This window comes from Grus americana, chromosome Z (genome assembly GCF_028858705.1).
Source record: "Grus americana isolate bGruAme1 chromosome Z, bGruAme1.mat, whole genome shotgun sequence".
Lineage (NCBI taxonomy): Eukaryota > Metazoa > Chordata > Aves > Gruiformes > Gruidae > Grus > Grus americana.
In genome coordinates, this window is record NC_072891.1 from 46,431,182 (window position 1) to 46,457,892 (window position 26,711).

At 37.6% G+C, this 26,711-nt stretch overlaps 1 protein-coding gene across 12 annotated transcripts in view; it reads left to right on the forward strand.

Moving 5' to 3' along the window:
- AOPEP (aminopeptidase O (putative)) overlaps nt 1–26,711 on the forward strand; it is a 214,066-nt gene that overhangs the window by 110,803 nt on the left and 76,552 nt on the right. For 6 of the 12 annotated variants that reach the window (XR_008574757.1, XR_008574756.1, XM_054810922.1 and 3 more), the window contains 3 exons: nt 5,304–5,364; nt 19,992–20,054; nt 20,688–20,771. Coding sequence is in view for 6 of the 12 variants with exons in the window: in XM_054810922.1 (XP_054666897.1) it covers nt 5,304–5,364; nt 19,992–20,054; nt 20,688–20,771 (208 nt within the window). In the remaining 6 variants the exon portion in view is untranslated. Of the gene's footprint in view, nt 1–5,303; nt 5,365–8,509; nt 8,599–19,991; nt 20,055–20,687; nt 20,772–21,112; nt 21,223–23,195; nt 24,895–26,711 lie in introns of those variants that run through there. The other 6 variants (XR_008574760.1, XR_008574761.1, XR_008574758.1 and 3 more) reach the window with 5 other exon arrangements.

Here is a 26,711-nt window from a genome sequence, read left to right on the forward strand (position 1 = left end):
ACTACATTAAAAAAACCCAATGAACTAAACCAAACAACAGCAAAACCCCTCTTATGTGTCTGTATACCACAGTGCACTAGATTTGATAAAACTCCCAGTGGCTCTGTTCTCCTCAAGGCTTACACCCATAGTCTTTGGTGTAAATTGATCCTTTCCACATCTGTCCAGCATGTGAGCCATGCAAAGACTCACTGTTTTTAAGGCTCTGTAACAGAGGGTGAGTGTCACCAGCCCCAGATAAATCAGAGTTTCAGCTGCTTGTGCTCTTTGCGACTGCAGATTTTTTTGAGCAGGTCAGTTCTGTTCTTTGGGGTTTTCTGGTGGTATTTTTTATTTCATTTCATTCAATAAAATAAATAAGTGTACTAATAAAGCTGTGATTTTAATTATATACAATAGACAAAGGAAGGCTTGTGTTACAGCTCTGCTATTTGTACTGTTAATAACTCAGGCTTACTAACCACATTCCTTGGATGTCTCCATAAATTGTCAATTAGGTACTAAATCAATGTTAAAATAATTCTGTAATTTCAAACTACTCAGCTATACAGGTATATGTCTCTTTCTCTCATGCTTGCTTGCTTTGTTACTCACATTGTCATGAATGTGGTGATTTTGTTGAGAAAAACAGCTGGTAGGCATCTAACTCCCAGAACAAATTGGGAAATATTTTTTCCAGTGTTTTTGATTCCTCCATTGTTTTGGTAAACTAAAATATATGCACTGGACAAAAAGCAAAGGAAATCTTATCTTCAGGAACCTATGGCTAGTTGACAGAATCACTAATCAGTCACTAGTCTTTGATATGCCTCCATATTTAGCTGGAATGGCTTACTTTGAAAATGATTGAGGTGCATGAATGTATATATCCAGATGAAGCAAATATGCTTGTTGAAGTATTTTCAGTTGGGTATAGCAGACTTTTTATCTTCCTTAAAAAAAAAAAAAAGTTGCACACTTTCATGTACACTGTTTATTTGCTGCAACATCTTATTCGAAAAGTGCTTTTTCCTCCTTGACTGAGGTATTAAGTGGCTTTACGTTACAGTTTGTGGAGTGCCTTCTGGCCTTCTGCAATGAAAGCTTGATATATAGACATCTTTTATAATGCTAATTTTCAAATTATTATTAATGCTAGTATTTTACAGAGCCTGCTCTGAAGCTTTCAATCTAGCCATGAACAGTATGTATGCATGTTAGGAGATCATTCCCAGGCTGATCTGCTTATTGTCTAAACAAATAGACAAGGGATAGGATAATGGATGTACTAGCATTCTCATTTTACAGTAGGGAACTGTAGTACATAGCAATTGAAGAACCTACCCAGCCTTGTAAGAGCTCTGCTACAGCACTAATCAGTTGAACCCAGATCCCACAGTCCAATACAGTACCTTAACCAGGTGGCCACTCAGGAGATCACACACACACCAGGTTTAAGTCTTTACAGATGCTTAACTGCGACATAAGCAGGTGGTAAGTGCCCTTTCTGAATATGGATGCTTTACTGAACTGCAGCCTCTATAAATATCAGGGCCTGTGTCCTTTCTCTAGGACATTTGTTTTGAAATAGCAATCTGTTTGTGATCTATATTTTGGGCTTGATCCAAAACCCAACAAGTTAGTGGAAACCTTCCCAAGAACTTCACAGCTCTTCAGTATTGACTCTCAACACATTCAGAGTAGATCTTTGCAATAGTCTGCATATTACCAATATATTTGGAATAAAAGTAGTGAATGCCTGCAAAATTCTAAAGCCAGTTGCTTTTCTTGATGGGTGCCAACAAAAATGTCCTAAGTTGGAAAAAAAAAAAAAGTGTGTGAAAGTACAAAGAAAGAAGACCGCATATGGTCACGACAGGTGTTTAGGTGAAATGGAGGGTGCTGCAGGCAGAGAAGTAGCAATGTTGTTGTCTGTGCCCTTGAGAAAAAAAATGAAAGTTTCAGGAGAGGCCGAGCAACTTACTAGTGGGGTTTCTGCCTGGATTAGTGTGATGTCAGAACAGTGCAATGCCCCTCAGTGTCATAAACTCATTTCAAAGCCAGTGTTTTGAAATGAGCTGTTGTTGGCTTTGAAAGAAATAGACCATATATTAAAAAAGGCATTACATAGCAAATGTACTGTTATTATTTTGCATAGGTTTTGTTTTTTTTTTCCCTGAGGAAATCTTGCACTTTAAATAAAGCTTATTTTCAGGGGGAAAAAAAAGGACAAATTGTCATTGTGAGACTGTGTTTCTTATACCTATCCTAGGTAAAACAAATTAAATGCCCAAATAAGAGTATTTTCCCCTCACTGCTAGCTCTGCTTCAGTATTGGAACACTAAGCTATAATGGTTTTGATTAAGGCAATAACAAATAAAAATTGTTATTCTCATTATGCTGCTTGAGACAGAATAAATGATACGATCCACCTGATCTAACTTTGACTATATAAAATCTGAGTGTTCAGTTTTAAGCTAGTCCTGTATGCACTCTCTGTAGTAACCAGACAGAAATAAGAACACAAGAAGAAACGTCATCTTATCCCGAGGAAGGTGAACTTGCTGACTGCCTGCAGATACTTCTCTTTCTCTCCATTCCCTGTGGAAGGGACTCAGCTAACTAACTTAGATTAGACACCAATTTTTAGAGCACTGTAGTAAGGTAAAGGTAATTATCTGCCACTCAAATGCTCTAAATTTAATAAATTTGCACAAATAAAATATGATAAAAAGCTGCCCAAATCTGGATATTTAATGGTTCATTTGAACCTAGAACAGTACCCCATTATAAGCATGGTGTATATGTTCAGTTATATGTAGAAAATCGATTTCCATAGTAATCAGACTTGCAGAATAGTCAATTGCTGAAAATTCAGAATCCTGGCCATGTAGAAATGCGTCTGCATGACTGCTGCAATTATTTGAACTACATGATCAGATGGAATTTTTTTTTTTGTTTGTGACAGATCTCCAAATGTTACAAGAGATATTTTCACACTTCAAATTTAGTGATTAGGAAGATATCTTTGTCTCTATGGGAATTACTGTCCCTTCTGGGACCTTTTAAGTCACCTCAGGCTGATATGTCATCTATTACTTGTAAAGACATTGTTGAAGTAAAGTTTAGACCTAAGTTGCATGAACTATCAAAATATATTACCAGCAGTGAATAGACTACTGCTTTTTCCACATTAAGCCTCCTTGGCCTGCGCCATGAGATACAACTGATCAAAAACTGAAGAAAACTATTAATAGAAAATGAAAGCACGTATAAATGGCTTTATTTTCATTGTAATCTGAATGTTCTTTTTCTTTATTCTGTAGCTTCTTCTGATTTTCAGTATGATGCTGTAGCCTGTCTATGCAAGCATATCTTAGTGGCTGAATGACATAGGGCAGCATTTGTAAAGCAAGACTTTCTTATGTTTAAGACACTTGGTGTCTGTTTTTTGCCTTTGTTACAAAATTCCTGTGTATGTTAGACCAGCTTATTAAGACCAAATTGCTTTTTTTTTTTGCATATGCCATGGAACAATTACTCAATGAGAAGGCAGCTGACTGTCTGTTTTGATCAGATTCTCCCACCCCTAATTCACATTGGCAGAATTTTATTGTGTTAGGTGGGCCTGCTCATTTAATGGATCCTCCTTCGGAATACTGCTCAGTGTGAGTAGGGATAGCAGATCTCCCAACAGAAGGGTGTAGAGTGGAAGTTGTAGCTGCTAATTCTACCTCAAAGGAATGCTAACACAGTTCTGCTTGGAGACAGACGGTAAATTTTTCATCTTGGATTCAACAAAGATAAGAATATCTAGCTCAGGATATAAGCCATGTCTGGAAAAGTGCTGCTGTTAGAGGTGTTAATGTCAATAATGTAAATATTTGGTCATTCCAAATAAAACTAGCCAAGTTAAAAAAAATGTAATAACTATGATCACTAAACACACAGAAATTTTTACTCTAGGAATGTGTTTAAGAGCCATCCACTAACATAGTGTTTGACTGCTTTTGAGACTCCATAAGCTCTCTAAGCCTTAGTTTTCCCATTTGCATGTCAGGCATAACAATGATTGATCTCTCTCCCATTGGCATAGTGAAAGTTAATATTTAAAGGTGTTTAAAAATTGTTCAGTAAAAATGACTAATGTATTCGTTACAAATCCTTCTTAGTCACTGATACAGTCCATAAATAAACATCCTTTAGGGTCAGAATTTTGAGTGCAGCTTTGTCAGGGGTAGGGGGAAAAAAAAAGGCTTGTTATGTAATTAAAATAAAAATTATATTGGGTTGCTTGCCTTCCTGCTTCAGAGCTTCTAAATGGCTGTTCTTTTCGTGAATGCTTTGTTGGTTATGGGTTTACATTATACACATAAAGGTAGCTGCAAGTGTTACAACGTGTCTTGCCAGGGCATTATAATGCACAGGACCATGCACATCTATTCTGCTTCTCAGAATATTTACATTCATTGAAGGCTTACTCAAGTTCCTTTTTCAGTATTGGCACACTGCATGGACAGTGTGATTTTTTAATTTTATTTTTTAAAATTAGCTTCTCTGCAAGTTGGGAAGACTTCAACCAGAGTTTAAGTAAATGCAACAGAAGTTGCTTACAGAAGTTAAAGGGGATATATAATTTCTGAATTGGCAAATACTTATGCATGTGGTTATTTCAGTCCCACACAGCTTGATCATGACAAACTTTTTCCTTTTGTTGGGGCTCCAGACTATTCTGTGACTTCACTGTGAATGTTATCAGGATATAAAGAAAGTGCAGAAAAGATGAAACTGAAATATATTAGATACTTGGTAACTTTGAGGATTAATATCCATCAGTGCCTTTTAAACCCAAAAGTTTAAGGAATTTTATATTTGATTCCATTTACTTTGATATTTTATCTTTACATTTAGGCTGCTTCTGTAATAAAATACTGGGTTTGAATGTCTCCAGCTAAATTTACTTGCCTGTGATTTTTTTTCTGTAAGAAAAACAAAAATCCACTCAACAAGAAGTAGAGCACCTGTTCATACTTTACATGTATCATAAGTGCAGTTTACCATCTTACATCTTCTCTGTCAATCCTTATAAGCACTGAATTTGCCGTTTGAGCTTTAAGCACACAAAAAATAATCTTGTTTTAATTTTTTCATATCACCTCTGATGGTATTATTTATTAAAAAAAAGAATGTAATACCACTGCAGTACAGCCTGGGAATACTGGGAATTCAGGGGTTTGTTCAGCTTCTAAAAGGTTAATTTTCCTTTGGAAAAATTGGTAATTTTGTGTGTGTCTTCTAATTTTTTTTTTTTTTTTTTTTTAAGAGCTGGATTAACTGTAGAAAGTATCTTCCAGAATTGGCTTGACACTTCTGGAATACCAAAGGTAAATACAAAATACCAGTTCCTAGTTCTTTCTAGCATCCTGCATTTCTCATTACATTGCATATTATTTAAATCATTACCCAAACTTCTGACACGTATGGTTTTAAATAAACAGTTTTGATGATGACTGCTTGCTTTCCACATCTTTATGTGGGTTTAGCTTTTGTCGGCAGAATCTTGCTTCTACCATCGTCTCAACAAACCTGCCAAAGGCCAAATTTTACAAAACTTAGCCTCTTGCTTAATATTGTAGTTGCATGGAAGTATGCTTTACAGTATAGTGGTGGACTCTACTAAATGTAAGGAGCATTGTTCACAGTTATCAGTATATGAATTACTTGAAAGCCATACTGATAGTAGTAACTAAATGTTTAATTATTTGTACTTTGATATTTTGTGAATATTGTGACTTGCTCTGCCTGTTGCATGGGTAATATATTTCATGTTCCAGCTCTGTGGCTGTTGAGGCTGAGCATTATTTTCTGCTTTTAATACTGAAAGCTGCTTTTAATATTAACATTTTAAATTCTGTGAACTCAAAATGCTTAGTTGTGTCTGTGCTATGTGAAGGCTTTAATCACTTGTTTTGGTCCAAGACTGGGATTAGCAGAAGAAAGGTATCTCTGTATAAATCTTCCTCAAAACCAGTTCTATGCAAAGTATGTTTTTATTATACACTTGGGGCTCAATTTTGAACTGATTTCTCATAAGCTGGCATCCCCTAGGTTGCTTGGGTTTTATCTTACCCAGTTCTTGCATTTGTTTCAACTTTGCATTAGCATTTAAAACCCTCAGCTTTTAAGAGTTAGGATTATAAATCCTGGTTTGTATGTGCAAAAGTGAAGGTACTTAGGCAGCATGACTGCGGCTCTGAGCAGTGAACATGTTTGCAGGTAGAATTGTCAAAATAGCTGGAGAGCTCAAAGTGATAAGCAGTGGTGGCTGAACCTGAGCTGTACCCAAACACTGAGGTTGAGCTCTGACCTTGACAGCTTTAGAGGTGTGCATGTCCACTGTTCTCTGTATGCCGTAGAAGGCTCTTTGGGCAGTTTTGCCCTGAGATCAGAATGTTCAAAGACTAATATTTGAAGATGCTATAAAATCAAGGTGGAGTTTGTTTTTTGCTGTAAAGTTAATGAAAATAAAATTAGCTTTAATTGGAATGGAGGAAAGGAAGGGACAGTAAGTATCATTATGCATCTTGATGTTCAGTCATTTCTTGAAAAAGGACCTTGATTTTAATGCTATGTTTTGATCAAGGTTTTGTTCCTGAAAATTCAATACATTGTACAACAGCTGCTTCAAGTGTAGGGGAGAAAGTGATGTTGCACAGCTGAAGTTGTAAGATGCTGAACTGGCTGTCTGAAATAAAAGAGTTTTCTGGCATTTTACTTATATGTATCTCTTTGAGGATGCACCTTACTAGTGTCCCAGAATCAACTCTAAAATCACAAATAAGGCAGATAGGAGCAGACTAAAGAATTGAAAATGGTTTTGGTTAATGTGAAAACTGAACTCTTTTCCTGAGTTTGCACCATAAGTTGTTCAGAATGAATACTGAGTAGTTTCATTATACCCAGCAAGTATCTATTGGTTGTGTAAGCAAAACCTGTAGCAAAAATATTTGCACATCCAGCAGGCTTGTAAATCGTTGTAAATTTTTGTTTAAGTCCAAAGAGATTTCCCTGATAGTTTGGCTGTTTTGTAAAAACAACTTCAACAGGAATGGTGCTGATTTAGTATGTTGCTTCTTCTGAGAATCGGCGTGCTGACCTCTTGCCTCTCTCTCTCTCTTCCCTCAATAACCATTTTGATGATTTACCCTTCTTGCCTTCAGCATTTCTCAGGCTCTTGTGGGAACTAGTTTCCACTTTATTGAAAGAACTGGAGTTGTTGTCATTCAGTGAATAGGAAACCTTGTTTCCTTTGTGCTTTATTAAATCATTTGGGGAGCCCTTATTCCTGAAATCAAGACTGTAGAGATTGCTTAGTAGCTCTCAATACGTTAGTGTCTATAATCTAAATATAACTGTATTTACTGACTACAGAACTATACATCTACTCATGTGCTGTACAGGAGCACCCCCTTAAAAAGTGTTTAGATTGTCTTTATTTCAGCAGACTATTAACCTGGCTAACATGATGAATCTATGTGAAGGCACATAAACCACCTTCTTACAAGCAGGCGAACTACCTGCCTCAGCAGCAGCAGCCCAGGAATGCCACAGAACTGATTTATTCTTTCTCATGTGGGCTGCCAGGTGAGTAGACTGGGGTGTGTGTAGAGGAGAGTTTCTGTCAGCTCTTTTGGGCGAAGTCTTAGGGCTGAGCCAGCCAGCCAGGCAGCGTGAGCAGTGTGAGATACAGGGCATCCATTGCAGTTGACCACCTATCTGAAAAGCAGCTCCTTATCACCCTTATCTTACTGACTGCACTGTAGAGCCCTGTAGCATAATACTTAAAGTCACTCTTAATCCTGCAGCACCTACTCTTAGAGGGACAAAATGCATTTCTTAGTGGTTTAGTAGATACCTATGAGAAATAACTTGATTGAGTATTTAAACATTTTAAATTTACAAATACTATGTAAGACTTCACTGCATTTGGAGAGGAAACTTAGTTACTGGAGAGACTATCCTCTGTAACGGGATTCGGAAATATACATCATGCTGTCTGTTCTGAAAATCAAGTCAGAACATGGTTCTTTTATATCTCTTCTGTATGAGGATTTTTATATTTTATAGTGGCTGTGGTTGTTTCCGTGGCATCTTTTATTTCTATGTTTTGGTGGGTTTTGCTCTGGAAATTCACGTCATCCGTTGACTACAAAGAAAACGCACCACTTGTAGTTCATTTACAGCATTAGCTACCAAAGTGTTTTAAAGAATTTTCTTTATCCAAATCTATCACCTGTACACAACTGGCACTCTCTAAAATTTGATAACAACATGGTCACTTAAAAACAGAGTTGTTAGCCCACCCCTCAGTTCACTGTCTTCACAACAGTGTCTGGCTTAAGAACACTGGAAGGGTACTTGTGCAAAAGATGGATGAGGGTAAATACTTTCCGCTCCCCAGACTGCTGAAGGAATGTTACTTACCGTCTTACTTCCAGTAGAGGAATTAGCGTTTTGTATTCTTTACAGGCAGACGTCATGGCATCCATCTAACTGAAGAACCGGTACTCCTTTACCTGTGCTTTGTCACATCTGCCATCCTAAATCCTATCTCCAGCTCTGTCCAGGGAACTGCATGTATATTCCCCTTTATACTTGCAACTTATAACTATTGAAACTTGATTATTTGTCAATTTCTGTTACCATTTCACTCTTGGAAAAGTCACTTGGTCTTTTCTAAATATTGGCCAGTTTCCAGGCTCATGTATATACCACCAGTAATCAAGAGTAACTTAACTTAAGGAACTCATACTGATAAATAAAAACAGAATTTAGTCTGCTGCCATGAAAAAATAATTCTGCATGCCAATTTACACTTCCAAATATGGTATTTTCTAAAGCATTAAAGGTTAATCTTATAAAAAATGGTGTGTGGTAATGCCTGGCCAATTCTTTCTTACATGGAAGAGTGCCACAGCACAGTGATTGTCTTCAGGCTTGCTGTGCAGGAAGGTTTTCTCACACACAAAGCAATAAGGAACATAAGAGATGAAAAGCAAGCATATCTGAAATACAAACTTTCATGACGATTTTTTTCTGGGAGTCATCATGGTGGTGGTAAATAAGGTGAAGCATATCGCGTTGTTGAAAATACCTTTTATCAAATCAAGCAACCTTCAGCGTGCACTTCTGTCCCAGAGGTGACTCACCAGGGGATTACAGCAAGTTTTCATCATGTGCAAGTAGTGAAGACTTAACACCACTGACTTTAGTCAATGCGTTAAGCTGGCAAAGAGTAAAATCAGAAGAATAAACCAGCATTTAGAGCTGGAAAACACCTATGAAATCACTTAAGTCCACTTCATCCTTGCTGATGATGATTTGTTCTCTTAAGTACAGTTTCTATTGTGTTTTTCAGTCTGTGTAATGTTTAATCAGAGTTTAAGGCTAAAAGTCCATATGTTTCTTGAGGAAGATTTTCTCATTTCTGCACAGACTTGTCTTTGTTTTATATTGCCCACTTACTCTTACCTGAATTTCTTATTCTACCCTGGATAATTAACCTTTTTAAAATATGCTTAAAATCTTTCCCCATGTTGAACTGTGTTGCACATTGTTTAATTGAGAAGTAGACCAATAAACATTAGGTAGTCTCTGCATATCATAAACTACTACAAGTATTTTTTTTAACTCATTCCAGTTTCACCACCTTTTCTTTTGCTTCTGAAACTGCATTGTTTCATAACATACTATTAAATACTGGTAAACTTGCTATCCTGAATGTCCCCTGGGTGTGTATTTCATTTGGTATCTTGTGTGATGAAAACGGTCTCCAGATTAATCCTTGAGTTAAAAAAACAGGGGAGAAAAGAAAAAAAAGAAAAAAAAAAGACTAGTTGGCCTGCTCCTTCATGATTTTTAGTTTCCAATAGATCCTTCAATGTAATCTACAAGTCTTATGTGATCACATAGCTGCAGGCACTAGGATAAATACATCGAACATCCCCTCAAAATTATAAAAAATTGCAAGAGGTGATACCACTGCTGTATCCTTCTCCTAGTCTCTTTTGCTGCTTTATCCTCCCATTAAAGCTTCATTCTTATCCACTCTTCTACCTTAAACAGGATTTCCTGATTAAAGTAGGTACTGCCAAAAGGTATTTTAGAGTATGTACAGCTTATAGTGTGTATTGCAAAAATACTACTCTATGCTTTCAAATTTGGAATGAACATTGGAGTACAGCCTCCTGTTAGAATACTAAGAATTTTGTCATTTAAAAAGAATTCATATTTTTTCCTCTCTGCACTGCTTTTTGTTACTGTGGTAAAGCAGTAATTTAAGCTGCATTTGCTAATGTTATTTGTAAATCATCTACATTTCGGGAAATACAAAGAAATCTTCCAGTGGTGAATATTCATTTATTCACACTATTTCTGGTTTTGTGTGTATAAGACTGGCTCTTGGATTGCCCTACTGGAAGAAGAAATGGATTGGAAAGGAAACTCAAAGCAAAACTACTAAAAGATTTGAACTTGAATATAATTTGTAAAGTTCTAAATCAATGCAAGTAACGTATTTTTGTGGTTTCATAAATTTTAGGAGGTTGTTACAGAAGCAGCTGAAGTACTCAATATGATTTCTGATAAAGCAGCTTGTTGTTAAGAAGGTTCCTGGCTTTTGCCCCGGTTAAAAACTTTATAGATTTCCTGTTTCCTTTTACTAAGACAAAAATACAGATGAAGGGATAGCTCTACAAGAGAATGCATCACAGGGTAGCAGTTATGGTCAATTACTAACAAACCAACTACATTCAAATACTTTTTAAAGAATACTCTTACTAAACTTCTGAATTATCTTTAACAGTTGTTCACCCATGTTTTACAGAGGGTACTAGAATTTTTTTCAGCAGAAAAATCGCTCTTGTGGGATCCAAGTGTAACTTAAGGCTTGCGTTTGTTAACACTTGATATTTCTTATTGCGTCATGCCTTGTCTTGCAATTTTTCTGTCTGGATGTACATAATAAGTGCATATTGGTGGATGGCAACATTGCGAAGGTAAACGAAATCCGTATTGTTTGTTGAGATATGGTAAATTTGTAAGCACTGGCAGTGAGAATGACCTGTTAAGTAGGAAAATCTCATTCAAGCTTGTGATTTGGGGAAAAAATTGGGAAGGGACTATGAAGAGGTATAATGTTCTTACTTATTTTATAAAGTTTAACAGTGACTCTTTTAGATTAATTTAAAAGTTGGTATTAAGTATTAGTTACAAGAATAACATGCTGCTGCTTAAATACAGAAGTTTGCTACTTACCCTTTGATTTTTTTTAAATCTGAACATGGAGACTTTTGTGTGTATTTTAACATCAGTGCAGAGAATATAACTGATTGACAGTTGAATTCTAATGAGTTGATATTTGAGAAATAATCAGAAGAAAGCTTAACTGCTGCTTTGAGATAAATACTTACTCTTGTACGTGGAAAGCGTACTTTGAAGAATAGGCACTTCCCCTCAAGAAAAATGGTATTGTTTTGATATTAGCAAGCTTGCAGACTGCAAGATGAAAAGATCTTTCCAAAGTCCTTAAAAATTTAAATGAACATAGATCAACAATATAAATTGATTAATGGATTCTCTAATGATAACAGGCACAATCAGAAAAAAGTTTTTGAATACGAATCATTAGCGCTGTGGGTTTTTTTCTGAAATTAGCAGTTATACTTTCAACATTGCATCTGATTTTCTTAGAAGAGAAGATGAGATTTTGCAAAATACAAAAATGTAATCAGCAACCTGTATAGTACTGTAGCATGCATAAATGTCAGATGAATCATAAAAAGAAACAAATCAAAACAGATTGTACAGACAGACTTTCTCTCTATGTGGTTAACTATTTGAAAGATGGTTTAGATAAAGACTATCCATCTTAAAGTCTTTCTAGATAGACCAACTTATATGGAGAATTTGATATTTTATGTGAGGCAAACTATTAAATAAGTTGTAAGGTCTGTTATTATTTAATAGACCCTGTGTTGATCTAAAGAAGGTTATTGGCATAAAATGGCCTTGTAATTTATTTAGCTGTTCCTATAAATTGTACTTCAGATACAATGAACAAGATACAACACTGGTATATTTTTGTTTGTTGAATAGTTCAAAAATTCAAGAAAATTGCATATATAAAATGATACATCATTAAATGTCAGTAAGGTCCCAAAGTTATTTCAGAGTTCAGGCATGGCTTAGAGTATTGTTATAGTTTTGAGGTAAGTTTCTTCTGCATTGAGTGTGATTGCTGATTTTAGGAGAAAACCACAGACAGTCAAGATCAGAATAGCATTGTTATAAATTATTGTGTGATCACGTTCTAAAATTGGAAAAAATGCTTGCCTCAGTTTAGACACCCACGTAGCACTGAGTAACTTGGTGTATAGGTTGAATGTAGATGTTCATTGTTAAATGTTGGATTTTAAAGTGTTGGCCATAACATTTCAGTGCCTCTGTTGTTCTAATTTCTAAAAGTGAAGTTTAAACCAGAAGTTTAGGAATCTTAATTTAGCCATTAATTCAATAATTCAGAAAAAAATGCTCTTGAGTTCTCAGCTAGGACTGTGAGTCTGCATTAAGGCTGAGGAGGGTACTTCACTGGATTTAGTTTAATGACCTGCTAAAACATTGACATTGGCTTGCCCCTCCAGTCAAAAGCCAGATTTTCACAAACGTCTTTCTGTTTTTCTTCAGGCTGCCTTTCAGTATTGGATGTGTCCAGCTCAGATATACGGTAGTAGATAGTATAGTAAATCTGCATGACTAATAGCTTGTTCAAGAAGTTGAAGTGTGTTTGAAACAAGTGTTCAAGTTCTGAAATAATTATGGACTGGATTCCACGTGTTTGTTCATTAGAATCTCTTTTAAATTTAATAAATCTCAAGCAGTCGTTCTGGTTCCCTTTTCCTATTAATTGCATTGCTGAAGACAAAAAGCTGTGTTATGTGCAGAATGACTGAGCTTATCCCTACTAGAAAGGAGTTATGTTTGGTATCTAAAGAACAATAAGAGTTTGCTGCCTGGCTGATCAATGCTGGATCAAGTTCGCATTCCCAAGCTCCCACTCTCCCACCTACATGTGCAGGGGGTGGAAACATAGCAAAGAGAGGGAGGACAGGTCCTCTTTTACACAGAAATGTTGAACTGAGACTTGCCTAATAAGGACACAGCTGGGCTTGCATAGCAATAAACATTGGTTTTAATCCATTGCTTGTAAAAATATCCTAAGAAAAGCACAGAAGTTACCAACCAATTAATTTTTAGCCTGCCCATTGTTTTCTTTACCCAATGGAAACAATCCATAGAGGTTTAAAATACTTTTGCTGCTACCTTGCAAGAAAACATTTTTTGTATTAATTAGGAAAGAGTAGCCTTCGGAATGGCTGAAATTTCTCGTTTGGAGTCTCTTATAAGTAGTTTTAGTGCATTGGACACAGGATATGAAACAATATTAAGTCAAATGCTACTTTAGGAAATGATATTTGAGAACTTTTTAGTACAGGAAGATAGCGACTTGGGCATGAAGCTGAAGTGAAAATTGTATGTGACAGGAACAAGTTGCTACCTTCCCTCCACAGTGGTCTAGGGTTTTTAAAAGAAACACATATTTTACTTCCTGGAAAATTTCCCTGTTTTCTAGGCTTTTAGAAAGACATGTTTGTGATTGGAAGAAATGAATATGTGGGGAAGATGTATTTCATGTACGTGCATAAACACAAACCATGTATCTGAAGTCCATGTAGCTGTCTATAATGCTGACCCAAAGAACTGTGACCCGCTGATACATGCAGTGGTCCAGTGAGAAACTCAAAGTGATCCTGAGGGTTCAGATCCTGCCGTTGAGTTCCCAACTGGCTGGAGTTGGGGATGGAAGCTCTTGCTTTTGAGACCAATGCTTTTTTTACACATTCTGGAAAATACTGAGCTGTTGAAGTACTTCTAGAGAGTAGATGGTAACAAAATTTGTGTAATGGTCTTTGTTCCATCTGCATCAGTTTGCAGTCTTCCACAAAAGTTGATACAAGCAATGTCAAGATCTTTCCCAGTTGATATTACCTTTGGTCATCCTCTTTTCATTTAGCAGTGCTTCATAATCAGACTGAAGATGTATACGATGTTCACTTTCTGTTTAATCATGGAGGAAATAAGTGATTCTTCGAAATCTCATGCCATCTCCATAAGAAAGGGATGTTTTTCCAGGATGCTTTAACTATTCTGTCTACTTACTTCTCAGCCCACAGTGAAATTTAAAGGCCAAAAAGATGTCCGGAGAAAGATAGGTTTGAAAAGTCTATTGGCTGACAAAGCTATTGGTAAATAGAAAAATGAGCAGTAAAGGTCATGGTTCAGTTTACAGTTATTATCCTTAGCATATGGGCTAACAGTGTTTCATGGCCAAAGGGCTAATGGATTTTTGCCTTGAATATGTTTCTTTAGTAGAGCAGTTGGAAGGATTTTTGATTGCTTCAGGGGATCAGTAAGACTCAGAGGTCAGTACCTCTGAAAGATGTACTTTATTTCTTCAAGAAATAAAGTCTGCCTCATTTTCTTTGAGTCTCTTTGTACTGGAAAAGGAAGAAAAACACTGCTTGTCACATCAGTGGTGCAGGACTGTCCAGTATCCATGTTCAAGCATGTTTTTCTTTGGTTTTCTCTGTAATTAAAAAAAAAAACAAACCCAAACAAAAAACCCCACACCAAACAAACAAAAAAAACCACAACAAAGGGCTTTCAAAGTCCTGTGTAGTTTGGCCAGCCAGCAACTATCCACTGCCTACCAAGATCTTGGCGCTGGATGGAGCCAAAGTGAATTTTCTAGAGGATTCTCTTATGTCAAAGAAACTTGACCCTAGTCTTTGTCCTCTGGGTTCAAAATGTCTGGATTCAAATTACTTTTAAATTGACAGAGTGCAGGGCCAACCTGAAATGTGAGGTCTTATTTCCATATCTGATTGTATTAAAAGTGTTGTATCTTTTATATTCACTGAAAGGGTTGTCAAGCATTGGGACCGGCTGCCCAGGGAAGTGGTTGAGTCACCGTCCCTGGAGGTATTTAAAAGACGTGTAGATGTGATGCTTAGGGACATGATTTAGTGGTGGACTTGGCAGTGGTGGGTTAATGGTTACACTCAATGATCTTAAAGGTCTTTTCCAACCTAAATGATTCTATGGTTCTATGATTCTGTGATCTTTTAAATATTATCTTGCTACTTGTAGAGGAAGGTGCTGTCATTTGCAGTCTGGACAGTGTTGGAAGTTCACAGCACATGCAAATACTTCTCAGCAGAAAAGTCCTAAATATAAAAACAATAATCTACTTTTCCAATTGCTACAGAGAGGCACTTGTATAGTAGTACTAGCACCTGGTGAAATCAGGACAGAAAAAAACCCCAGCATTTTAGCAGTCTTTAAATATTATTATAATATAGATTAATATAATGCAATATGATACATAAATCATATATCATTATATGTTACATACTATTATTTAGTAATAGTAATAAGTAATAAGCATATTATTTGGAGATCCTGTGGTCTGAGATACATTCTTTATCAGATTATGAATCTGATCTTGGACTAAATAGGTGAGTACAGTGATTGGTCTTTACCCAGGAACTTTCTCCACAAGGCAGGGTTGCTAATGTGGATACAAAGGATGTATTTTCATTACCCCTGTGAAAAAAACATTCCTGACACCATATTTGAAAGTCATGTTGCAGTGAACTGAAAGTACATCCTCAAAGTTACTGTTTCAACAGGTTTTTGTCCCTTGGAGGTAGACATATTTTCAGGAAGGGCAAGTTTGCCTTGAACATAGTGTCTCCGTAGGAGTGTTACATTGAAGAATATCAGACACTGCATGCTGATCTGAAAAGAGCATGTTTACACCACCACAGACACTCTTGGAGGAATTAGAACATTTGAATTTATTATATCAATATAAATGACCATCTCTCCTAAAATACAGATAATATCAGAACAACTTGATTTTCCTTTTCAGTGAATAAAGCTGTCCCCATAAAAACTGCACAAAATCAGTTGCAGGACTTGCTTTTCTTACAGGAGCACATTCTGGGCAGCATTTCTTTCTCAGTAGTTGTGATCTGCCACTGATACACTGCTTCTTGCAATGCGGGTGCACCAGCCAGCTGCCTCCTTCGTCTCTCTGCCAAAATCTGATAACAGTAGTGTTTTAAAATCCTTGCAATTGTTGGCCTTGGGGAATACAGTAAAATGTTTCAAGCCATTATTAATCATCTTGTGAGCTACTGGATAATACTTTCCCCTATTTTAATTTTCTGAACCTTTTTACAAAAGATTTTTATTGAAGCAGTTTCCAGGTCACCCAAACTGTTCTGAGTATTCTCAGTTTCCAAATAAGTTAATTTTCCAACTTAAACAGGCGTTCTTTTTTTCCCCTATAAATCTTCTGTGTGGTAGGAAAACAGTTACGTATCTTGCATTTTATCATAGTTCCTTTAAACTGTCCCTCACTGGTATCACAGAGGTGGTGGCATCAGCCTTAAAAAGTAGGCAGTATCATTCTAGTACCATAGAATGAAATGAGGGAGAGTCAATTTTTTCTTTTATGTGACATGGGAAGGTGTAGAAAGGTACAAAATTGCAATTTGTAGACTGGTGAAGCAAGCAAAACGGCACTAATTAGGTGGTCACCTTAGACAAAACAACCTTCTTAGTTTATCAATATTGACTGTTTTAGCATTAGAATAGCACAGGCCAGCTGAAGTTATAGACAACTTATGCAGAGGAAAAGTGCATGATTATAATTTTTCATTGAGTTATGAAATGTCATTAGTAGCCGTCACAGCCTGAACAATTTAAAACCAGTTTCTGTTTCAATTTAAAATGAAACAGTTGTCTGTTGCACAAATATCCCATTGTTTTCTAGGCTATGTACAATCCTGAAAGTTCATTGTATGCTTCTGACTTGAAGAATAGCTGGTGTAAATCATTGCCTAAGTTATTTACCAGGATATTGGGCCTGTCTTCACCCAATTGGTAGAAAGTGCTACCTCCGCCCCCCTATTTCAAAATTCAGTTGTATTTAATCCTGCTGCTGCAAGAGTGAAGGATCCTAGCATGCTTTGACATGTATAAATGCTTGTTCGCAATGTAAGTGTTACATAGGACAGCTCCATTAGCAGTCTCTGAAAGAAAGTCTTCCCAAGTAAAGAAGGACATGGAGGATGGACTAATCTCTTAACTTCTGTTGTGAAGGGATTCAAGTATGATAGTCAGTGTCAGCAAACAGGACTGTTGATGGAGGGCGACGCAGTCATTCTCCCTTTAAGCTGGGTGTGCCACGACCCTGTTATAAGTAAGCTCCTTCCTTTTGGAGTATAGAAGAATACACTAGGAGACCTAATGTTCTTAAAAACATCTTTTCCCCCCTCCCTCCCTCTTTTTCCCTCCTCTGCTCCTCTTTTCCTCTTCCCCCTCTCTCTCTCCCCTCCTCTCTCCCCCGTTCCCAATTTTCCCAGCAAAATTTCCGAGTCTGGTCGTGAAGCATCAGTAAGTAGAGTTAACGGTTGACTGCACAGCCGGTGTGCTGTGACCAGGGCTTGTTAGGCTCACCCTGTTTTTCTCATTGCTTTCTTTCCTCTGCGGGCTGTCTGTATTGGCATGTTGGCTCTTATCTTATGCTGTAATGCAATCATTGTACAGTAGAGTAGTGTTCAAGTTATGATGTGCACAGCAGCCAGCACCAGGGAACCCCAGGTGTTGGCTCCAGAAGGTATATTACCATTATAAAAAGTCGATAACAATTCCTGTTGAATTTCCTCCACTGCTGTGCAGCCACTAACAGGAAAACAGGAGCTACCTCTGAGTTTTAACACACAGTGTGTTTGTGTATTCAGGGATTTTCATCCCAAATAGGCCTCAGGGTCTGCAGGTCTGAAAATCAATGTCTTGCGTAACTTTTTCCCCCTAGTTTTCTGCAAACATTTGACAGGAGAGGAAATGTAATTCTTTAAAGGATTTAAAGTATAGATCTGTTTCATTGTTTCTGTGACTCAGTCTTTCCTATGACTTCTATGGGAATGCACAAGCTAGTCTGTTAGATGATATTGTTTAGGTAGTTGCATTAATTTGTGTTTACCATTAACATAATTTTTTGTTCATATTCTTATTCATTCTCTTTGAACTATGCTCTGTTCTTCTTTCTTCATTCAAATGCACACAGTTCAAGAGTCAACTTACAGGAGCTTTCAGAATTACCATTTAGTAGAAAATCTTTTGTGACTTCACAAAATAAAAATATGTTGTTGATACAGGTTTTAAGTAGACCTGTTGTGAGTGTGAAATAAAAATCTATAGTAAGATTTTCTGCTGTGATATCTCTATTAAAAATTTCTTCTTTGTGTAGTGCTTCATAGTGAAATTGCTTCTATTTAAAGCATTGAGTTTGATCTTGGCTTTGATCTAAAGCTTTTGATGTTGAAAGAAGGATGTGGCAGTAAAACAAAAAGGGCAGGAGGGAGGTTTGTTTTTTTTAAGTGATAAAGTTAAAGGGATACTGTCAAGATTTAGTATGCACTAATTGGACCTACATTTATTTACTTAAACCTGTTTGCAAAGTCCACCTAATTCTATACATGGGAGGGTTTGCTCAAACACATGCTTTTATTCTTTTACACTTTTATTCTTTTACAAGAGCATAGCTTTTCTTTTGAAGCTTTCAGGGTATTGTCATATTTAGCACAGAGTATAAATGATTTTTACAATACTGAAAATACCTTATTAGTATCATTTTAACTATACCAAGTGTGATGCAGTCTATCCTTTATTGTCTCTCATTTTAAATGCTAAACACAAAGCACTTACTTAATGAAATCCTAACTTAAGAACTTCTAGTATTCAGATTTTGCACGGCTGACATTACTTGGGTCTCTCCCATCATGGTGGAGTTTGAATATCCTCATCAAAGGCCACAGACCCATCTGTTGAAGTGCCATGCCTAAATTTAATCACCTGCTTGCAGTTTTGCGTTGAATAAAGGATTTCACTGAGGGCTCAGTAAAGTGCTTGCTGTGCTGTAATACGAGTAAAAAGCTGCTTTGCGTCTTGCTTTTAAAATCCATTTCAGACCCTCCAAAGCTATTTAATAGCTGGATTCTTTAGATGTCAAGCAAGTACTGGGGAAATCTTGAAGCACTTAACGGTGATGACGCTTTCTCTCCTGAACTAGCCCCATTAGGCCATTCCTCTGTCTGTGAAGACCTGTGACAGAGGGTCTCCATAGGAAGGTTAACAGGGAAGCCTCTTGCGTAGAGAGGGGCTTAACGGGAGAGCGTCTCTCTGAGAATTAGTCTGTAAACCCGTGACGAGCGTGCATGCAGCGGTTAGGAAGGGCCGTCCCTTCGGCGAGGGTGTTGGAGGGAGTGCGGCTCGGCGGCTGCACGGCCGGCGGGTCCCCCGCGGCTGGGCTGGGCTGGGCTCCGCTCCTCCGGGGCGCGGGAAGCCGCGCCGTGCCGTGCCTGCAGCCTGTGCCCGCTGCCGGGGCTGCCAGGAGGGGCACCGCTGCCCGTCCTTCAGGCGCGGCGCTCTGGCCGGGCCGGACAGGGCCGGGGGAGGCGCGGAAACCCCGGCGGGGCCGCCCCGCAGCCGGTCGGCCCTTACGTCTTTAAGGCAGGCTCCTCCTCTCCGCGGGGCTCCGGGGGCCGGAGCACGGGGGCGGGGGACCCCGCGGAGGTGTTTCATTTCCTACCGAGGGCTGCGGAGTGCCGCTACCGAGGCTGGGAACGGCGGGACGGGACGGGGCGGGCGCGGCTCCGGGTGACACTGGGGCCGGGCCGGGGGTGGCAGCGGCGGGGGGGCGGACCGGGCTTCCCGCAGCGCGTCCCGTCCCGTCCCGAGGCCCCTGGGGAAGCGGAGCGGAGCGCATCGGGGGTACTCCACGGGCAAGCCCGCCTCAACGTGCGCTTTCTCCCTCATGTAGCCTTTGCTGGAGGAGGGTGAGACTTGGAAGGAATGTCATCTCGTCCAGCAAGTGAGCGGCGAGGTGAGGAGGAAACCTTTCACAGCTGTTGCATTGCCCCCCGCTTCTTTCCCTTGCAAATCTGCTCCTTGAGTTTTCCACCTGACCCCCTCCCCACCCCTGCCACGCTTTTGCTTTTGAAAAAAATAATTGCTTTCATATTAGGAATAAAAATATTTGTATGGGGGAAAGAAACCCAAGTGTTATTACTTTATTAAATAATAACAACCCTACCATCTAAATTTGGCATTGGTAGTCTGGAACAACATTTGAGTGGGTGGCTGGAAATGAATTTCTTACTTGAAATAGAAGGTGTAAGGGATAAAGCACAGAGATTTTCCTCAGGATTTGTGCACACTGAAACGATAACTTTCCATTTGGCAACCTGGTCTGGCATCAAACACGTTCTTTATGCAAAAAACCCCTTAAACTGAAAGCTCTAAGATGCAGAACACCACCTCGCACTTTGACCGTGCACAAGTAACTAACCAAATTACCTAAGACCATGTCATTCTAGATGGGAAAAGTGCTTTTCCTCTTTCCAGTGAAGCAATGGAAAAATTGTCTTGAGTCTGTTTATAGCTTCTTACTAATGCTGAATAGCTGCACTCAGGTCACATCTTCTTCCTAAAAAAGCACTATGGTTTTGAACTCCAGGTCACAAAATGGATTCAGACAAACCAGAAGATCAGAAAAAGTGGCAAAAAGAAAAGAAAGCAGATTGAAGTCGATTTCCAAAAGGTAAGGATTCATGATGTGCATTTGTGTAACGGGACAAAAGGCAGCACATCCAAAATGCTTTCCGATGACACTCGCTTAAATCTGTAGAGACGTTCTTTAGCTTCTTCGACAAGGTAATAGTAAAATGGTGTTACTGATAAAGTTTCAGTGTCACTATGTAATTACAATGGAAAGAAATTAATAATCTTTTCAGATGCCTGTAATTTAGGAGACAGAATTTCCCTATATTTGTATTTAACTAGAACATTCTGAGGAAGAAACAGAAGAGTGCTTTCACCAGAGAAATCAATAGCACTTCAGAGCTTTTGACAGGACCTGCACCACTATTTGCAAATTTTCAGATACTAGTAGCTGAGAAACAGTTTTAATGGTGGATATTGGGACAATAATAGATGTGATGCGTACGTTGAAACAAATGTTCTGACTGTGCTGTTGGCTCTTCATTCAGAGGGTGAGTTTGAAAATCATCTACTTACATTTTCATTCACTGAAACCTATATTGCATCTGGATGGTTATTTTTGCAATTACTAGAGAGGATTTTTTAAACTGAATACAACCTAAATTAAACTATTTTCAAACCAATGATTTTTCATTTAGCTATTGTGAAAGTTCTGTTCTATAATGTTGAGTTGACCATTTAAATCACAATGTAGAGAGGTAAGTCATTAGCTGACACCTTTACTAAATAGCTGTTTTCTGTCCTCTGAAGAAAAAAAATGTGAATAAAGATGCATTTCCAAATGCATTATTAAAACAATGGGGTTTTTTGCTTGCTTTGTTTTTACAGACAGATTTATAATTATTTTTTTAAACCTTGTTACCTTTAAAGGATTAAATTAGCAGTGTGTTGTTTTGCTGTTCCGACAGTGCTTCTAGAATGCATGATGAATCATTGCTGTTTCTGTAGCCAAATTCTTGCTGATAGCATGGCTGCCAATTCCTGGGATGTGTTGCCTTAGTATGGGCATTGCAGTATATGACAAATGTCCACAAAGTACATTGTTGTGTGTGGGTAATTTACCAGCTCCGTGGTGAGTTAAAAAAATACCAAATAGCATCCTTTAATTAACTACTTCTTTTATTTTGTAACTGGTATACATTGTTTAGGAAAGTTATTCTGTGTTGTTTTACTTTAGAATGACATGATCTAAACAGAGATAAGATGAACAGTTGCACTAAATAATTCCATTTCTGTCTATTCCATAAGTGAATATTTGTTTGCGTGAATGTGTAGCATTTGTGTTTACAACCATTTTATGTTACGATGAAGAAGAATTTTTTAAGTTAAAAATGTATCATCATGTGAGTTTGTGAGCAAAATGCATTGACAGTACAAATAGACCTGGTACGAGCTACGGTCTGCATACGTTTTGAAGTAATTTTTAAATGGTACGAAGTAGGTCCCTTGCCACATCTTAACAGTAGACTTAAAGGTACCTTATGCTGTCACACCCCTCTTCTTCTCTTTTTATAGGAGAAAGCTTCCTCAGTGCAAAACTCCTTCGTACCGATAAAATTCCATTTTTGTTGGGGGGGGGTTGTTCTCCTCCTACTGCTCCAAGGTTTGTGAGAGAGAACTTCAGCATGTAGGCTTGCTGTGTTAGAAATGCAAAACCTAATGTGTAAACCTACGATATGCTTACTGGGTTTTTTAAACAGTAATTCTTGAGTAAGTGGAAATGTGAATTAAAATTGAAGGCAAGAATATACATTGTCTTCTAATATCCATAAGTATTAATAATTCTTGGAGATTTAGTGCAGATTCACAGCATTGCATTGGCAGGGAAGGAAAAGGCATAACAATAACCTTACATTTGATAGTGAAACCATTGACTAGGCACTGGGGCTGGGATTCTTCATGTTCCTTAGAAGTTTGGTCATTGCAGTGGTGACTTTCCCAATGCAGTTAGAGGTGAGAGAACAGAAAAAGGGTGAGGGACCTTCCTGGTGCTGGCAAGGCTTTATTGTATTACTTGGTTTCAGAATTGGTTACAACCAGGTTTCCAGCGTGGACTTACCAGTCAGTGTGGATGGTGCTAACTTCTGTTCCACTAGAATTGTTGCTTTTTAGCTGTGTCTGTATTGGTTCCAGAAATGGCATCATACAGCAGTTTAAGTACTTCTTTGGGGGTAAACAAGAAAAAAAGAAAGAAAAAAGCACGTAATGGAAAAGTAAGGCACTCTTGAAGAAAGTAGCAGAGGCAGAAATAAAACCAGAGAAGTCAGAGAGCTTGTAGCAGCTCATATCAACAGTGTAATTAAAATAAGGATACTGACGTATTTTGCTACATCTAGAAAACTGAGCTTTGCATTGATCTTGCTTATCCTTTTGAAACGAGCACTAACTTATTAAATGTAGCTTCTAAACTTTCATGTGCCTGTGCTGTCCGATTTTCCTCTATCATTTTTTTCCTTTGTGATAGGAAGTCCTATTTCTAATACAAGATGGATGACTTTGCTATACTGAGACACCGCCAAATCAAAGCAACTGCTTCTGCATCCAAGTACAAAATCTAGGACAGAGAGATAACTCTGTATGGAGTAAGTGAAACAGAATTGTGGAGGAAAGGTTGCTGTCAACTGCCGGGGAATTGCTTCCTGAAAAAAGTTGCCTTCTAAACCGTTAAGTTTGTAGAAGCTGACTTTACATACACGTATATGTGTTTAAAGAACATTTGAAGATACCATGTGCTGGATAAGAACTCTGTGACTGGTAGCGTTAACTGCGCCCCAGAGGCATATGAAGCAGTGGGGAAGCTTGCGTATAAAGGTGTGGTGCTGCTCTCCAGTGTGGACCCACACATGATGGATTAAAGCAGTATGACAAATTCCATGGGTGAGAGTCAAGTAACTAAGGGTTCTTGTTTTTTTGCTCTTCTCTCTCTTTTTTTTTTTTTCCTTTCGTTGAGTGCTTTTTTCCTTTCAAACCTTTTTGCTGCTCTGTCTGAAGTATTTTATTTTTTCTTACTGGCTTTTATTGCAATTTTTTCCTTTCCTGCTTCTTTTTCACCCCTCTTTCTCTGTTCTTCTTCGTCTCCTTTGGTCACCTTCAGTACTGTACATTAGTTTCTCTTTATTTCAGTCATTTAGTCTGTTTCATAAGTTACCTTCCGCTCACCTTGTTTTCTCTCTATAGTACCTTCTAGATACTCTTCTTATGGGTGCACGCACATACACAAGTTTAATCCCGCCCAACCCTTGCATTTCTGCTTTTGTCATCCTTCCTGTTCTCATACATTCTTTACTCATCATTTAATCTTACGCTGTCTCTTCATCTTGTCGTTGAGCTGGTCAGCACATCTAGTGATCAGTATGTGTATTGATACACAATGTTGTTTATGTGAGAAAATTTGAGAAGGTAGAAGTGAGCTTGGAAAGAATTGGTTGGTTAAAATTAGTGTTATTATGAAGAGTGTGATAGAAATTATATATGTTATTATTTTTGTTGTTATACTGGACTGCGCCTGCTTGAAAACAGATTCCATTATCCATGCCAGTATGGAGTGTCAGGCAGAAGAAAACAGTCTTTCAATCAGACTAGTGGAATTGTAAGCATGCAATCTGTATCCACTGTGGAATTTGAGGGGAAACATACCTTTTTATTAGGAGACTAACTCACTTTTACATGAATTTCAATGTTATAAGCTGCTTTGAAAGTATTCCAGTGGTAGAAGTGTCATAGGATGAGATGCCAAGACTACACAATAGTTAGGGAGAGCATTGAAATATGTGTGTGTGTGTGTGTGTGTATATATATACACACGGTAAGGAAGATGATTTGTGCAAATTATCAAAATTGCATCTGTCTGTTTCAGTTTTAGTTTGATTCTATACTGAAACTTTGAGGAATAATTCAACTTTTCCAGAATAATTTCTGCTACTCTCTCAGAAATACTGTTTTCATGTGTTTGAAGTGTGTCTGCTAGTTTATTAAAAATGTGATTGTCTTTGATTTTTTTCCTATTGGTTGTTGATCTTGGCCATTCTTCTCACTCCAGAGATTTACAATTGTCAGTATTTGAGCACTGTTAATAACCTGAGCAAAAATGACTTTGTTGAAATAGCTGTTAAGTTTCTAATAAAAAAATAAAAAAAACAAAACAGTTGTGATATGTATGACTAATGCTAAATGCTATAACTCTTTTGTCCTTTAACGACAAATTCACCAGTGTAACTGAAATACAAGAAACAAATCTCATAATTCTTTAAAATGAGTAGTGGTGTTATACTTCCAGTAGGAAAAGTTTTGAAGTCTAGCAAAAAATAGGTAGAGAGAAGAAAATACAGTGTGGTAAAAGAAAGCTTTTATTTAACTAGGGAATTTATTCAGGATGATGTGCTTCTGCTAATTGAGATAAAGGAATATTAACATATAATGCATTAATACTACTTTAAAACTTTAATTACCATGTATTTTTTGTTTCTCAAAATGAATGTTTTTACTGGAATCCACCAAACTGAGAATCAAAGCAAGGATCAAACCTGAAATACATCGCTTGAGCTTGTGCACTGTATGATGCTTAGCAGCTAAAAGAAACACAGTAAGAAATCCTAAAGCGTTCTTCAGCGTTCACTGGAGTCACTTGCCGTATCTTACCTTTCCAAATTCTGTTAATCTCTCAGAACTTTCTCGGAACGCTGTGAATGTATTTGCTGGCCTTCACTGATTACAGATAACATTTAATTCCTTTGGCCAGCAGGGATTCGGATGGAAAATTTTATACCCATTTCATGTACAAGAGGGAATTGCATTAAATGTTGTTAAGCCATCCAAGAAATAGAGCCTGTCATTTAAAAAACTTTTCCTGGAATACATATGAATATAATTTTAGGCAATTAAAACTAAGTATTTTCAGCATTTAGTTTTCCATCTCCATAAAAATACCTGTATTTATGGATTGTTAGGAAACTGTAATTGTACAGCTAAAAAAAAGGTTATTTTTTAGAATAGTGCTGCTCCAAAGTTCACTTAGGAAACATTTACTAGAACAAGAAAATACTATGTCTATGTGAAAAAAAAAAAAAATATAAAAAATTCGAGTGGAATTTTTGGCTTACCTGTAGTAATAATTTCTGAAAAACTAGTCCAGTTCTGACCTCCGTATCAGCTGTGTCTTATTTGCAGTAGTGTTGTGTCAGGATCTGAGCTTCCTTTTTAACAGCACCCATCTCTATGAGCAAGGGAGTGTTGTTGCATAGCGTATTTCACATTGAGTCTCCTAGGTGCATATTGTTATTATGTTGCCAAAGGGTGAGTGTTCCTATCAGGCTGCATTCAGGCCACATTTTTAGATCAATGAAGCAACTTATCACCACGCGTATGATGATGCACCCGCTCCCTTTCAGACTCTGAGATGACTGTTTCTAAGTTAGGAGGACTCAGGCCAGCGTTGCCATGTGTTGAAATAGTTTAAAGTTTACAGATAATTACATCACTGTTAATTATAGTGGTCCAAGCCAGCAACCATCCTGTGCAGTGAAAGATTAAGGTCCCTTTAATGTAAAACACAAGGTTTGTGCAGGAAAGAAAAAGGCAGTTTTAGTGGAGTGGCATTTTTTTTCTTTTGATTTTTTTTTTTAAGGAAGAATTAGTTATAAGCCTGTGATGGAGCACTATTTGGCTAATCAGTCTCATTGGAGGTATTTTAATGAGGTGATGTTTGTGCATGTTATCATACCATACAACAAGATTAATTAGTGGGACCTGCTGATGTCACTAACTTTTCAGTCTGCTGTTGCTTCTAGTTAATAAAGCCCTATTTTCGGTGGTTGAAATGTGCTCCTTTTCGCCTTAGCTTACAAATACCTTTTGTCTCTACTAAAACAGGAAATGGAAAATATGAGAACAGTTTTGTTCTTTCCAAAATAACAGAAAAAGAAAAAGCATTTGGTCGATTTTAATACTTCTCAAATGTCTGCCCCCACCAGTGTTTATGCGG